Here is a 13,964-nt window from a genome sequence, read left to right on the forward strand (position 1 = left end):
CATGGGAGGGCTGGGGGAGCAGGCAGGATTTGGGGGGGCTGGGGAGTGGGGGAGTCAGGGGGCCTGGCACAGGTTCCCCCCTCTCCTCCAGCCTCTGCTCCCCTGCCCCTAGTATGTATCAGCTCAGAGTGGCTGTAGCTCCCTGCTGCAGCCACCAGGAACAGCCTGAATCATCATAGCTCTCTGAATCTTTGCCAAAGATTTGGAGAGCTTTGAATTGATTCGGACCTTTAAATAGGTCGCCGGATTCAATTCGGAGATTCAGCCACCGAATCAGGCTGAATCTCCTCCAAATCAAATCACCACCCAAAGCTTCGCATAGCGCTAGCAGATTGTCTCCCTAAAGGTCAGAACAACCCACAGTGCTCCCAGGCATCAGGAATCCAGAGAGGACGGAATTTGCTACTGCAGCCACCATCTCCAGTGCACAGTTATGGATATATAAGGGACCCAGTGGCTGAACAAGCCCCATGAGCTACAGAAGAGCCAGAGACTGGGCTTGATGAAGGGACTGCTGCACTACTAAGGGCGTACATCTGATCAGTGCACTGGGGCATTTCAGGCTGTTATGATAAGCAACCTCATTTCTTCCTGTGTTCCCTTCATGCTGGATCTTTCCTGACATTGCCAGTTGCCCTCCAGGGCCTGATGCAATCTGAATTGGGCCTGGCATCCCACTCCTTGCAAGCCTCCTGTTTTAGAGCCAGAGATTTAGCTAGTATCAATTTAAGTCAGTGCACTACTTTGCTGGATTGAAATCAGAGATTTACACCAGCACAGGGTCTCATGCCCTAAACCATACAAACAGTGAGCGTTACTAATCATGGAGATGATTTGTTTTGCCTATATGAAGTAGCTCCACAAAACACATGGTAGATGCAGGTAGGTTCATGTATATGTAGCTACAGATTTATTATATATACAATTACCATATATTATCCAATATATATTGCAAAATACTTACAAAGCGTGAAGAGTTGTCATTTCTCAAGGTTTTGGCATTGCCAAAGGCTTCCATAGCTGGATTAGCCTCAATGATTTGATCTTCAAGGGTTCCCTAGAAATACAACCAGAGGAAGTTTGTTGCTGCACATAGCAGGAAGGATCCATCCCTAATGCTGCAGATGGACAAGATGCAAGGCTGATTACCTGCTTACCTTCACCCTGTGCTGCTCTTATGAGATACTTGTAAGGTCATGTTACCCCGCAGCCTGGGACAGACTAGAGCCTGACTGCCTTCTTAGCGTGTCTTATTTGTACTTAATGTAGAGAACAATGAGAACTGAAGGCCATGAATTCTGTGGCATTCTCCACCCCTTACCCCTTATCTTTATGTGAAATTCCCTAGTCCTGTTAGCTAGAAAGGGAGCTACACAGTGGAAATGGATGACAGGAAGGGGAAATCTGCCACTGATATCCCTAAAGATTGCAATCTCTAGCAAGCTTTTAGTTACAGCCTTCCTCTCCCTCCAATACCTGAGTATTGGGAATCATGATACTAAAAGAACCTGGTTTTGCACCTGGTGAATGTAGCTTCAAAAAGACAATTGCAGTTGGTGGAAGAGGCACAGGAGGAGGGAGATAATTGTGATTTTTTTTCAATGGCACCTAGCAATCCCAGCTCTCCAAGCCAACAATAATGTACAGTAAACAAAGAAGAATTTCAGGCAAATTATTTGCTAATTAGAAAGTAGAATCAAAGTTTTAAATATATATCAATAACTTAACAGTGAAATAAGTCTTAATAGAATGCTCTACAAAAGAGGAAACTAGACTGTGGAACTTACAAACCTTAAAGGACAGGAAGTAGGGAAACACAAGTTATATCAAACAGCTGTGACTATACCCATGGATTCTGGCCTCCTTTTCATCCAAAATCCTGTCACAGTGACCCCAGCTTCTGCCTTTCATACACACTGCTGCATGGCTCCCATGCCCCCTGCTATTCTAGGCATAAAATTTGTATAATTTACTCACTATACTTAATAGACATGCCCAAGATTCAGCTTCTGATCCCTTCCTAATATTCTCCCTTCACACAACATGCTGGGCATTTTACAGCCACATTCACCACTTACTAGCCATGTCCCTGGGCTTGCAGGTACTCTGCATCTTATACCCCACTGAAATTATATGAGGGAGAGGAGCCTGGATGAGGCAGAGAAGAGGAGAAGCTGGTTTTCTCTCATGTTTGGGGTTGCTTGCACTTTTTCCCCAAATAGATTCATTCCGCCTTACTGACACCACTTCCAGAAGTACTTGAGGGAATCACAACCCTTTCATTGCATGGCTTTTTATCTAATGCCAGACTGTTTTACCACATAGCCCTGTGCTGTGGAGGGAGGATTGCCAAAGCACAGTATATTGGTTTAGTATGGAACTGAGTCTTTGGAGCAGTAACGGGATCCTGTACAAAGATGACACTTTGGATCCTTTATGTGACTTGCTGCAATTGTAAATTGATCTGTTTATTCAGCACCTCTACTGCCTCTCCAAACTCCATCCCCTACACTACATACAGAAACAATTACTTATCAGTACAATGGATTTACCAGTTCTAGGATCATCTCAGCTCCTATAACATCATTTTCTAGCTACAAACCATCTAGATATTTCACAAAAACAAAATTCGGTAGTGTGCAGAGGGATTTACCGCTAATTTTGGTCTCGCCAGTTTCATAATGAAGACATTACTGAATGTAATAGGGTTTTTCCTGACTTGCCTTGTCATAAGTGATATCAGAACCAAGCCAAACAACTCTCTAACATAGGTAGGAATTAAGGTGCTGCTTTAGAATTCGGTTCTCAGACTTGAGGACATGGACCCTGTTTCTTGTAAACTTACCCCAGTTCTAGTGGCAGGAGCTTGCTAGAGAAAGAAAAGACAACTGCCTTTAGAATTCAAGATAAGACAGGTCAGAATCACAAGAAAGCACCATCAGAAAAGCAGGGTGTTAAAATTTTGTTACTAGAAATGTCCAAAAGGTTGAAGGATTAAAATTTAAAAAATACAACAAAAAGATGTTAAAAAGATTAGGTCAAGAAAAAGAAGAAAAACACCAAAAAGCTAGAACAGTTAAATCCAAATCCAGAGAAGAGGAGAGGAAAACAATGCTGAAAACTTGCTTGGCTAATACCCAAAGCAACCAGTTTGCTTCTGTGAAGGAAAAGCAGGCTGGAGCTTCAAGCATCCACAAGAAATAAGGAACAGTAAGGGTAGTCAACACCAAAGAAATACAAGAAAGAATCAAAACAAGAGCAAGAAAAAAAAATGCAAGATGGAAAAGTATCAAAATTAACAAAAGAACAAAAAAAAGAAGAAAAAAGAAAAGCAGAAAGCAAGGCTTAAAAGAGGCAGGGATGGAAATGGCCATAAGGTCAGTTCCCTTTTCACTTCTGAAAAAGAAAATCTGTTGGAGTGAAGAGAAACAGGGCAGGCACCTCCAACTACCTCTGCACACCTGAGCCATTTGGTGCTGTCACTTAAAATTCCATTTCTCTATGAGCAGTTGTTTCAAACCTTGCTTGTTCAAAAGGCAAAGGAAAAGCAAAGTCCTGGCAGATCCTGATCCACGCATGCCTCCAAATCCCAAAAGGATAAAAGAAAAAATTAAAAGGAAAAAGAAAGAAAAAACAAAAGAAGAAAAAGGAAAAAAGAAACAGCAGAAGTTTCTGTCAAACAAGGGCCTTACTGTTTTCTTGCCCGGTGTGTCGCCCAAGGCTGCGACAATGGCAAAGTACTGAATGACCCTCTTGGTGTTTACAGTCTTACCAGCACCAGATTCTCCGCTTAGGGTAACAGAAATACACAGATCAAGAAAATGAGGCAGAAACAAGCAACACTTTACACAGAGACTTTACAAGGGAAAACAAGAGAATGGCCCAGATACCCGCTAGCAGTGTCACATAAGAGAAACAAAACTTCAGGGCACTGTCACAACCCTGGTCTCTGCTGATTTTATGGTGGACTGAACAGGAGTCAGTGGCTTTGTCTACAAAGGGGTTCCCAGCCAAGGCAACAGCACCATCAACAGCAACACAGGAAAGCAGAACTGCTGGAATTTGCAATGAAGTAACTTGATCTGATGTGTACCTGGACTCTGCCATTCTACATTAAGGGTTGTCACTGGGGCAGCTCCATTGGGGGCAGCTATCAAAGGGCTGGGATACCTGGGCAAACCCTCCATGCACACAAAGGCAATTGCTTCCTGGGGCCTGGTGCAGAAGGACTGACCATCCCTAGATCCAATGCAGACTGTTCCTGGCTTCTGTCGATTTTGTCATGAAGTACATGTCTGCGGGCCCAGAAGTTCTGAGGGTCACTGAGGAACCGTTCTCTTTCTGCACACTCTCAGACATTTTCACCTACTTGCATAGTGCATTGGAGTGGGGAGAGGGGCTTCTATCCAGAGTAAGCCCATTCCATTTAATACAGTGACTCAGGATTATGGGGCCCTAGAGGCCAGGTGAGTGCCAGGGGCTGAATTTCTGTAACACGTAGGCTATTCACACTGCCCTTTGCACAGTTCTCTGGCACTGGCTCTCTGGAAAATCCTGCAGTGATTTCATTCCTATAGTTAGCTGCTCTCCTATTGTAATCCCAGATCACAAAGAGCAGGGCTGTGGGGGACCAGAGAGGGAATGGAGCAACTACAGGACAAGAGCCAAGCATCTCTGTCTTAGCCCTTTCATTACCTAATTAGGCTATGGCTGAGGCTAAAAATGTCAGTGGCTCCTGGCAGCAGGGTATGGTCCTTCAGAGCACTTTATATAGCCCTTATCTATGTGTCACTTAAAATTAACCTGGCCTGCCTCCTCCCCAATCATGCACCTGATCTTGGCCTCCTGTCTCATCATCCACTCGCCTCAGCTTTTTGCCTTCCACATTGTCCCCCCCGGCCTTGTCCATATCCTTACATTTCCAGACTGAAACATTAAGGAACATGTGTGTGAGTCCCAGAGGACAATGCCTTTACTTTCCCAGCTGCAGCTTAGCCCCCAGCATCTATGCTGTGGAAATACTTTGCTTCCTGGTGGCAGGGTGGAGCCTACCAGTAAGACTGAACAAGAATTGGATGAGAAGTCTCTATCTGGGCAGCTTTTGGCAGCTACGATGGGTGCATGAAAGAGATGTATTCTGGGGTGCTAGCATGTGGTTGGATCTGAAAGGGACCTTATGAGGAGCTGGGTGGCTTTGACAGCTGGAAAGCACCCAATGCAATTTAGGACTTAAGGGATGAGGTGTCACTTTTTTGTGGGGGAGGATGGCTTGTCCCTGGATAAATCCTGGCCCCCCTTGGAGGCTGGAAGGAGATATGGGAGCATAAAGGGCTGTTAATAACCCTAATAATTACTTGTACAACTCATTTTGGTGGGGGGGAGGGACTGGGGAGGAGAATTGGGCCTCAGACATTTAAGCTAAAGACACTGGCAGTGAAGGCAGAGAAAGCAGCATGGATTACTTACGTGATGAGCATTGACTGGTTCTCACGATCTGGAAGAGATGGAGTAGATGTTAGACTGGAATGTGCTAGGATGGATGTAACAGGAAAGAGCCCTGAAAATTCCCCACAGCCTATCACACATACATGTTGAGGCATCTTCCCTTCATTCACAGAAATTCCCTGGCTGGACCCTGTGCATCTGGCTTAGTGCTGTGAAGTTTTCCCAATCAGAATGAACCCCAGTGTAGTTCCTGTGCTGCCAGACTGCATGTAGAAGCTGTGTGGGAGTGGCACCCATGTTGGGATAGATCCTATTGTCTTTACATTTCTAGGGGGTTCTTTTTTAATCTGATGAACCTGTGGCTCTTTCTTTAGATTGGGCACTGATGGCAAGAGCTCAGACCCAGTTTGGTGTGCTTCCTCCACAGACTGCCTAGAAAAACAAGCTAGTGCCACTGAAATCCTATTTGTCCTTTCCTGCTTAGGGTTTCAATCACATAGTTTACTGGTTACTTCCCCTATTAAAAGGCTGTTCTGCAGTGTCACTGGAAACCTGGTTCAAGACATAGCTGGGACGCAGCCAGACATCAGGATGAAGTAAAGTTATATATGGAGAGACAGTTTCTAAAGCCCACTCAGGCTGTGCTCATTCTGGATGAAATGTGCTTGGTAATTTTTATTATTTTTAATAAATGCATTTGTGTTGGTCCAACCCACTGTTATGGTTCAGTGATAAAATCCTTGTCTGCCACATGGGAGACCTGGTTCAATGACTGGATGCACACATAACTAGAGCATCAAGGCACCAACTGTTCAAACCCAGTTTGGCCTTTGGATGCTGTCTCAATGCTCTAAATGAGGGAAGCAAGGTCCGGGCAGCCTCCAATCCTCCATACTATTGCCTAGGCATATGCATCAAAGGTCTTGGTGCTGTGTCATACATACACCATGATCCAGAAAGATGGACAAGTTGCCTACCTAGTACTGGTCCAAAACCACAGGGTTCTGATCCAGATCCAGGTGGCTGCCTTTGTTTTGGGCTTGGGTTTGGTCTACCCCTGTATCTAGGGTTGCCAACCTTCCAAGATTGCCCCAGAGTCTCCAGGAATTAGACATAAATCTCCAGGAGACTGCTGAGAGTCACCCAGGAGATAAATGACAGGGCATTCATTAAATTAAATATTAAATGTTGAATCTGATTTATACAGCAATCCAGGTAAGGTTTTTGAAATGTAATGGTAATGTGCATTTGCCTTCCTTACGTAAAGTCTATGCACTGTAATTAATGTCATTACATCATGTGATGAAACCTCTTGGAACAGATTCAGAGTTGGCAACCCTACCCATATGTGTTGTTATGTCTTAGATTTTTCTTGTGAATGGATTTTAGTGTATCACCAGGTTTCCCTTCCTCACAGTGCAAAGATGGGCACCTATCTCAGTGGAGAGAAGGCAGGGATGTGAGGAAAGCAGACAAGACTTACTGCGCAACATGTCATTGTAGGCATTGTCCGCAATGGAGTAGATGTGGGGTGGGACCTCAGACCTCCGCTTTCCCTTGTAGACTGCTACCACAGGGGCAGTGTAGACTGGAAGCCACTTATATGGGTTTATAGTGACACAGAATAATCCTGAATAGGTCTGAGGACAGAAGGAAGGTGTGTGAATGAAAGAATAACACACCTGCCTCCATATAGAAGAAAGATTGTGCAAAGTCCCTGCATTTCACTCAGAAAGTGATCTTCATCAGCAAGCAGTGCTGAGCATGGGACACTTGCACACTAGAAACAAGGAGACCTGCCTACCCCAGGCTTCACTGGTGGTCTTTCAGATACCAGGGATGCAACTGGCCTTAATGGCATGAATGTACCTATGATACCAACCTGCTTATCTGGATGGTGACATTCTACTGCTATCCCCTGGGCAGCTGGTTTTCCATTCGCTAACCTCCCCTCTACCTGGATAGCTGACCTTAACAATAACAGCTCTTTTAAAATGCCTTTTTCAATTATGACGTCTCCCTGAGGCTGGTAGCCTTATTAGTGGTGTTCCAGGAGGTTGGCTTTAGGGTATCTAAAAGTCCTTTCAGCCTTTTTGAAAACATCCTGGCATTCTGTTTAGTTTTACAGACTCCGAGGTAAGTGGGTCTCTTTTCCTAGCATCTCAAGACTGGCCTCGAGTCCTATTTCTCTTGATCATGTTTTCCAAGTGAATCTAATCACTCCATGATAAATCTGCCACTTACAAAGTACAAATATCTGGGGGAATGTAACTCTCATGTTGTTGTAAGGAACAGGAACACTGTTCCTGTTGTTGTAAGGGACACTGAATGGAAAAAGTTCCTAAGCAATGGGTTTAGTGTTCTTGAAGCTTGCCCCTGCCTGGCATGGCTAGGTAGCTGGGATAATAAGGGCTGCCCATATTGACAAGAGAGATGTATTGTTTCAGAGTTTTTATATTTAAACCAGACTTTGGAACTCTTCACTGTGCTGGTACAAAGCTTATCCCTATCTCTGCCCCTGGGTAGGAAGCCAGGCTGACTCACATAGATCATCCAGTGGGAATAGCGGCGTTTTAAGTTGTATAGCACAGAGGCCTCATTTAGATGAGTCAGCATAGCCATGTCTTCTATCATATCAAACTTAGGAGGATTCATCTGCTGGATGTCATCCTCCTTGACAACACGAGTCTGGAGGGAGGAAACAAGGCAGAAGTGAGAGAGGTTCAAGAAGAGGCATTTCACATACACTGCGAAGTTGCTCATTCCTTCAAGCCTGGACCAGGTCTCTCAGTCATCATAAGCACTGCTATGGCATCTTGCTGCTCATTCCCATCTATCTTCTCTTAGCCCCTGTTCTTTTGCAAAAAGTACTTGATTCTAATCTCATTTGTGTCAAAATAATCCTGTTTATGGAAGCACTTTGATTTATTCCAGTGTAAATGGCAGCTGAATCATCTGGCCCAGTCTTAGCCAGATCTTTGCATTCTTGTGACTCTCAAATGGTCAATTCTCCTTTTTTACTCTAGCACAGTAGTCCCCACACTTCTGGACCAAAAGAACACTGTGAACATTCAAGATTTCTCACAACCCATGATGCGCACTGTCAAATTTTAAATTGAAAACATTATTACAGCACATGAGGTGCGGTGCAGTCTATGGATCATCTGTGGAGCACTGACCATCAGACCTTGGTTTCAGAACCACAGCCCATGAGGGAAATACTTCAGTGTCTAAGGGAGAGCATAGATTAAGCTGCAGTTCCCCAGGCCTCTCCTCAGCATTGGGTCTGTCAGTGGCAGAGCCTCTCTTTCCCACTTATCTTCTGCCTCCAGTCCTGTGTAATATTGCAGCACTGCTCAGGAAATTAATTCTGAAACTGTGGCTCCCTCTTTCTCCACACACGCTCCTTCTGGAAGAGGTGCAGCTCTCAGCTTAAATGCCATAAATGAACTGTTGTTGCTTTCAGCTCCCCTGAGCCTGCTGAGCCAGCATCACTCCAAGAAAGGGACCCAGGCAGTCATTCCTTCAGATCCAGCATCTGTTGGGTTGCTTGCTAAACCCTAATCTGTGCCATCTGTCAGGCCCATAGGAAGCTAATGTCATCACTGAGGCTAGAATTTTGTCTTTCTTGGGTGGAAAGATGGGCAACAAGGAAAGGGCCTGGCTTAGCCAGATACTGTTCAAATTCTCAGTCCAAATTGTATCCACTATCATTGTTCTTATGCTCTCCCCAACATGACACAGAAGCACTCAGAGCCCCTGGAGGTTTAGCTGTATTCTAGCATTTTGCAGAGATGCTTTTCAGATCAGGGCTCCCCACCAAGTACTCACAGATGCCATGACCCCCTCCCTCACTTAACTTGACATGGCCGTGAAAAGCCATAGCCATGTCTTTTCAACAGAGCAAATGTTGGGGAGAGCCATGAGATGCATCATGCACTGTTCCTGCTATGAAAGATCAATGGGTATTGGAGTGGAGGATGGAGGCTGGGTACTGAGTAAAGAGGATGACTGAAGCAATGATTAGGATGTTATACCCCCTTAGTATCCATCCCTTATCAGTCATTGCCAGCTCTTCAACCATGCCACTCTCCCAGACGAAAACCTGGGGTAGTGGGGTGCTCCCTGGGTTTGTGTAAGCTTCTTGGTTCCCCAGTATTCCAAATGAGTATGCCCAGGTTATTAATTTGCCTAGAAATCACAATTTACCACAGGCACATTGGTTAAGTAACAGAAACAGAAAAGGGCTTATTATAAATTGTGTAAAAAAAAAAAAAAGTGATCATATGCTTAGACAATAGAGTATGATAAAACACAACTGATAAAAACTTTACCCTGTGGTCCAACTACCACCCAAATTCCTGTGAAAATCCCTCAGAGTCAGCCTCTTCTCAGTCACACCTACCTCCCTCCATGAGGGACCACATTCCTTCTCCCATCCCATAAAGCTCCTTATCAATGGCTCCCCCAAAGGCCACTCCCTCCAAAACTTTCCACACCTTCAGGGAGCCAGAGACTCTTCTAAGAGTGTTTATGCCTGTGGATCCATAAGAAGTGGTTCTAACTGTTCCCATCCCAGGTGGAAGCCCCACTTCCTTTGATGTCCCCATTCTGCCAGACCTTCTTACAGTTGTCAGACACAACAGCCCAGCGAGAAGCATCTAGACAGATCCCACCACCTCCTAACAAACTCTCCCACCTTCACCTCCACAGTGATAGGGACTCATCTTGCTTTTCTAGGAAGGTTTAGCCATGGTATCAGCTCACAATAGGGAAGAGCAGTGCATTGCTTCTGGACACAGTCTGGCAGCTCTACCAGACTTTTCCCATCAGTGGTGACAATTGTTCTGAAGCTCTTGGTGCTGTGAGTGTTCCTGCTATTATTTGCCTTACTCTTTTATTTAGGTGATATGGTTGTAGGCCTATTCTGATATACATAGCTTAAAATAATATAGAATCATAGAAAATTAGGGTCAGAAGGGACTCCAAGAGATCATCTAACCCGACCTCCAATTGAACAACCTAATATGGTACAACCTTTTAATCACGGAGGTTTATAGTTATTTAGACAGACAGCTGAAGTGTATAGTCCATCACTTGTAACTGGATGTATTTAATCCTCTTGGTCCAAGCACTGGAAAACTCTCACATTACACATCTGTGCCTGACTGCAAGAGGCTGAATTCAGCAAATGCCCCTGTTAATAAGAGTTGAGGCAAAGCTTTTAGAGAGATTTTTATTAGCTAATAGTAAGTGTACCAGGGAGATCTGTTTTTGTCTAAACTGAGGCACTTGGAATCAGAGCATAGATATGATTTAGACAAACCTGTTTGGGGAAACCTTTACTGAAAGAATTTAGCTGACATAACCAAAATATGTGACACAATCAAATCAACTTTGACCAATTCTATTTAGAAAAAAAATTAAAATGTGTAAAAAAAAAAGTCCTACGGTTCCACATTGGTATTTTCAGAACACCAAGCATCAGTGTTTTTGTTTCAAAATGTAGTTTATTTTACATAAAAATTCCAGGAATTAAAATGAAATTTCCATAATTCTTGAAAGAAAACATTTTGTTGGAATTGGAATTTTGTTTTGTGGGGGAAAAATGTGGCTTTTTGTCCTAGTTCTGTAGGAACTATTTTCAAATACTTCAAGTTACTGCTTGGTGCAGTGATCATCGCAGTAAAAATGCAAGTAAAGAAATCCTCTGGTATCTTATATAACTGGTGTCATGGAGTAGAATCCAGCTTATACATTATTATTTTTACTGCATATTATTTTGACAATGTAAATTCATAGAAGCAGATTCTGACCCCTGGCACCATTCAGTTGGGAGTAACTTCACTTATGTCCATAAATCTCATGTGAGAGCAACCCTATACTGGTGTAACACCACTGATTTCCCATTGACATTGGGGTAAATGAGATGAGGCCTGGTGGACTGATAGGGGTGCAACAAAGTTCAGAACTAGGCTTTGTATGTATAACAATTGCTTTATAGGAAAAGAACAGATCTAGGAAAAGAATAGATCTTTAATCATATGTACCAAATCCAATCTACCAAAACAGTAGCTTGAAGATACTATGGCAGTGACTGGTATAGCAATACCTATACATAAAATAGGAAAAATGCTCTTCTCTGCTATGCTGATAGAGCTTCAGAATAGGCAAAGTAAAATTTGGGCCCTTATCTCCGGCTGCAAATGATTTTCTCTTGCAAGATTTGTTGAATAATTCAGTTTTATGTAGCAACAGGCTGTTTTCAAAAAATGACTAGTCTTCTCCTGTTGACTATTGTTACAGCTGTTAGGATACCAGCTGATGTCTTGGCTCAGGGAAGATCTACTCTCATTCTTGCAATCTGTCTTTTATGGTGGATTTTTTTAAATGCAGCATTTGATGGCAGTATATTGAAACACTGGCATGTTTGGAAAGTATTTGTCCTTTGTCATATAATACACTTCTGTGTAACAAAAGGCATGTTCAGTACTAAGCTGAAGGGTTGAATGTTGATCATTTGAATGGTGTGAATTAGAACTTGTCTAGTTTCAGATACAGTCTGTTCAAACATGCATCCCCTCACACATACATTCCTTTCCTTTCCTTTTTCCCCCCATTCCTCCAGCCATCCACTTGAAAAATTAAAACTGCTTTGCTTACTTGCTTATCTTTGGTTTCCACGGTGACTTTGCCACCAGAGGATTCTCTGATTTCAATTTCAAGGTAGGCTTCCTTCTCATCTGGGATCCACGCTCGCTTCTTTCCTTAAGGTTGGAAAGGAAAGGAAAGGAAGAATGAAACTAATGAAATCATCTGCAATTATCAATAGCTTTCAGAAAGCAAGAACACAGTCTGGTAATTTTGAGGGACAACTCTGTTTTCCTTCCTGTGCTTTTTATAATTTCATTTGAGACTTCCTAGTCTTTTTCATTCCTGATCTGCTTAATTTGTCCTGATTATTTTTAATATTAATTTAAGTCAGCTCTTTGACATATATGCATGCTTCTGGAAAAGTGCGACTTACAGAAAGCACAATTCTTGTTCTTTGCATTTCCCTCCCTTAGTCCTATAGTATCTATAGAAGAACCAAGTAGACAAAAACAGGCTTATGCCTAGATACTTTAGCTCTCTGAAACTGGTAATAGAATATCTGGCTCCAGTATGATAAGAGGATAACAAGAAAGTCTCTACAGTGATTTCTGTCCATCTACAAAGTGAAATGGACTATAGAAAGTTTCACTTAGCCAGTATTGCCCATAGAGACCCTTTATTGTTGCAGTGTCACTCAGGCCTTCTGCATACCATCTGTGTGCTGATGAGCAGCCACATCACAAACCAAAGAAAGCACCAAAAGCAGCTGTTGTCTCTCCCTAGTGCTGAGTTCTTCTGGTCCTCTAACTTCTTACAAGTGAGCAGAAGAACAGAGTTGCAGGTACAGTGATTCTCCTTTTCCTGTTATCATGGGGAAAATGGAGACCAAATGATGCTATAAAACCCTATGAGGAAAGGGAAGGAAGATGGGAACACTTTACAAAGGAAGACCTGGCTGTGAGCTGCCTCATTACCAGCTTTTGTCATGCTCCAAACTGGTTCTTATCTTACCATCAAACGGGATGGTTTGAAGCTTCAATTGCTCTGTGTAGCTTTTTCGGAGGTATTCAGCAGCCTCCCCAAACTCGGTCATATCTAACATAGACATCTTGCCTGGTGGAAAGAAGAAAGTTTGGCAGCAGCAAAAAGAGGAGAAACCAAAGCCTCCAGAGCACTGAAACAGAGGGAAACAGAAACAAGGGATCAATTCAGAGAGAAAATACCTGCTTCCTCCCTGCCTAGAGATGAGACAGTTTTCAACATGCCATTAACTTAAGAGGCTATAAGTAAATATATTGACAATGAAATACAAATTCAGGTTTTCTAGTGTAATTACTAGCTGCAATGCATATCTTGACTGTATTGAGATTTAAAGTGGAATGTAGTCCTGATGCTATTGATGTCTGTCCTTTGCACATTTATATTTTCTTTCACCAGCAAAAGAGTCCACAGTAAACCCCATTTTAACAATAAATGCTGCTAAAACAGTTCCTAGTTCTTAGCGCTGTCAACATATATGTCACTTTTGCAAACCCAGTGAGAAGATAAGATTCTCCTGCTCCAGAGTTAGCACTGGAAAACAGTCACAATAAGAGCTGAAGTGTAAACCCACAAAAAATCACTGGTGTCTTCTCGGTGGGTGCTGCAATGGCTGTTCGGACAAGTGATATTATTATGATATTACTTCATTTTGTCTATACAAAACAATATCATGCAACTGAACAGCATCTAATGCTTCAACAAGTGCTACTAGTTAGTAACTTTGCAGATTGTACAGATTTTATTAAATATGCGGTTTTTCTGTCCATTTCTACATCTCAGTCATGCTGGCCAGAATCACCCTCCCCTGCACCACATTAGAGTTAGTATGTCAGCCCCTTTCCTTAGGTAACTTGTACTTTGCTGGCAGTGAAATGGGTTAGTAA

General features: G+C 43.1%; 1 protein-coding gene across 1 annotated transcript in view; it reads right to left on the bottom strand.

Annotated features, from left to right (window-relative positions):
- Nucleotides 1-13,209, bottom strand: part of MYH7B (myosin heavy chain 7B) — a 57,000-nt gene extending 43,791 nt beyond the window's left edge. The window contains exons 1-8 of the mRNA XM_019513014.1: nucleotides 13,051-13,209; nucleotides 12,109-12,212; nucleotides 7,990-8,133; nucleotides 6,929-7,085; nucleotides 5,467-5,494; nucleotides 3,693-3,789; nucleotides 2,846-2,869; nucleotides 965-1,057 (exon numbers count right to left, since the gene is read on the bottom strand). Coding sequence (XP_019368559.1) covers nucleotides 965-1,057; nucleotides 2,846-2,869; nucleotides 3,693-3,789; nucleotides 5,467-5,494; nucleotides 6,929-7,085; nucleotides 7,990-8,133; nucleotides 12,109-12,212; nucleotides 13,051-13,147 — 744 coding nt within the window. The 5' untranslated portion in view covers nucleotides 13,148-13,209. The remainder of the gene's footprint in view (nucleotides 1-964; nucleotides 1,058-2,845; nucleotides 2,870-3,692; nucleotides 3,790-5,466; nucleotides 5,495-6,928; nucleotides 7,086-7,989; nucleotides 8,134-12,108; nucleotides 12,213-13,050) is intronic.
- Between the last annotated feature and the right edge of the window lie 755 nt (nucleotides 13,210-13,964).

The sequence above is a fragment of the Gavialis gangeticus genome, unplaced genomic scaffold (genome assembly GCF_001723915.1).
Source record: "Gavialis gangeticus isolate Ggan-Ray unplaced genomic scaffold, GavGan_comp1, whole genome shotgun sequence".
Classification (NCBI taxonomy): domain Eukaryota; kingdom Metazoa; phylum Chordata; order Crocodylia; family Gavialidae; genus Gavialis; species Gavialis gangeticus.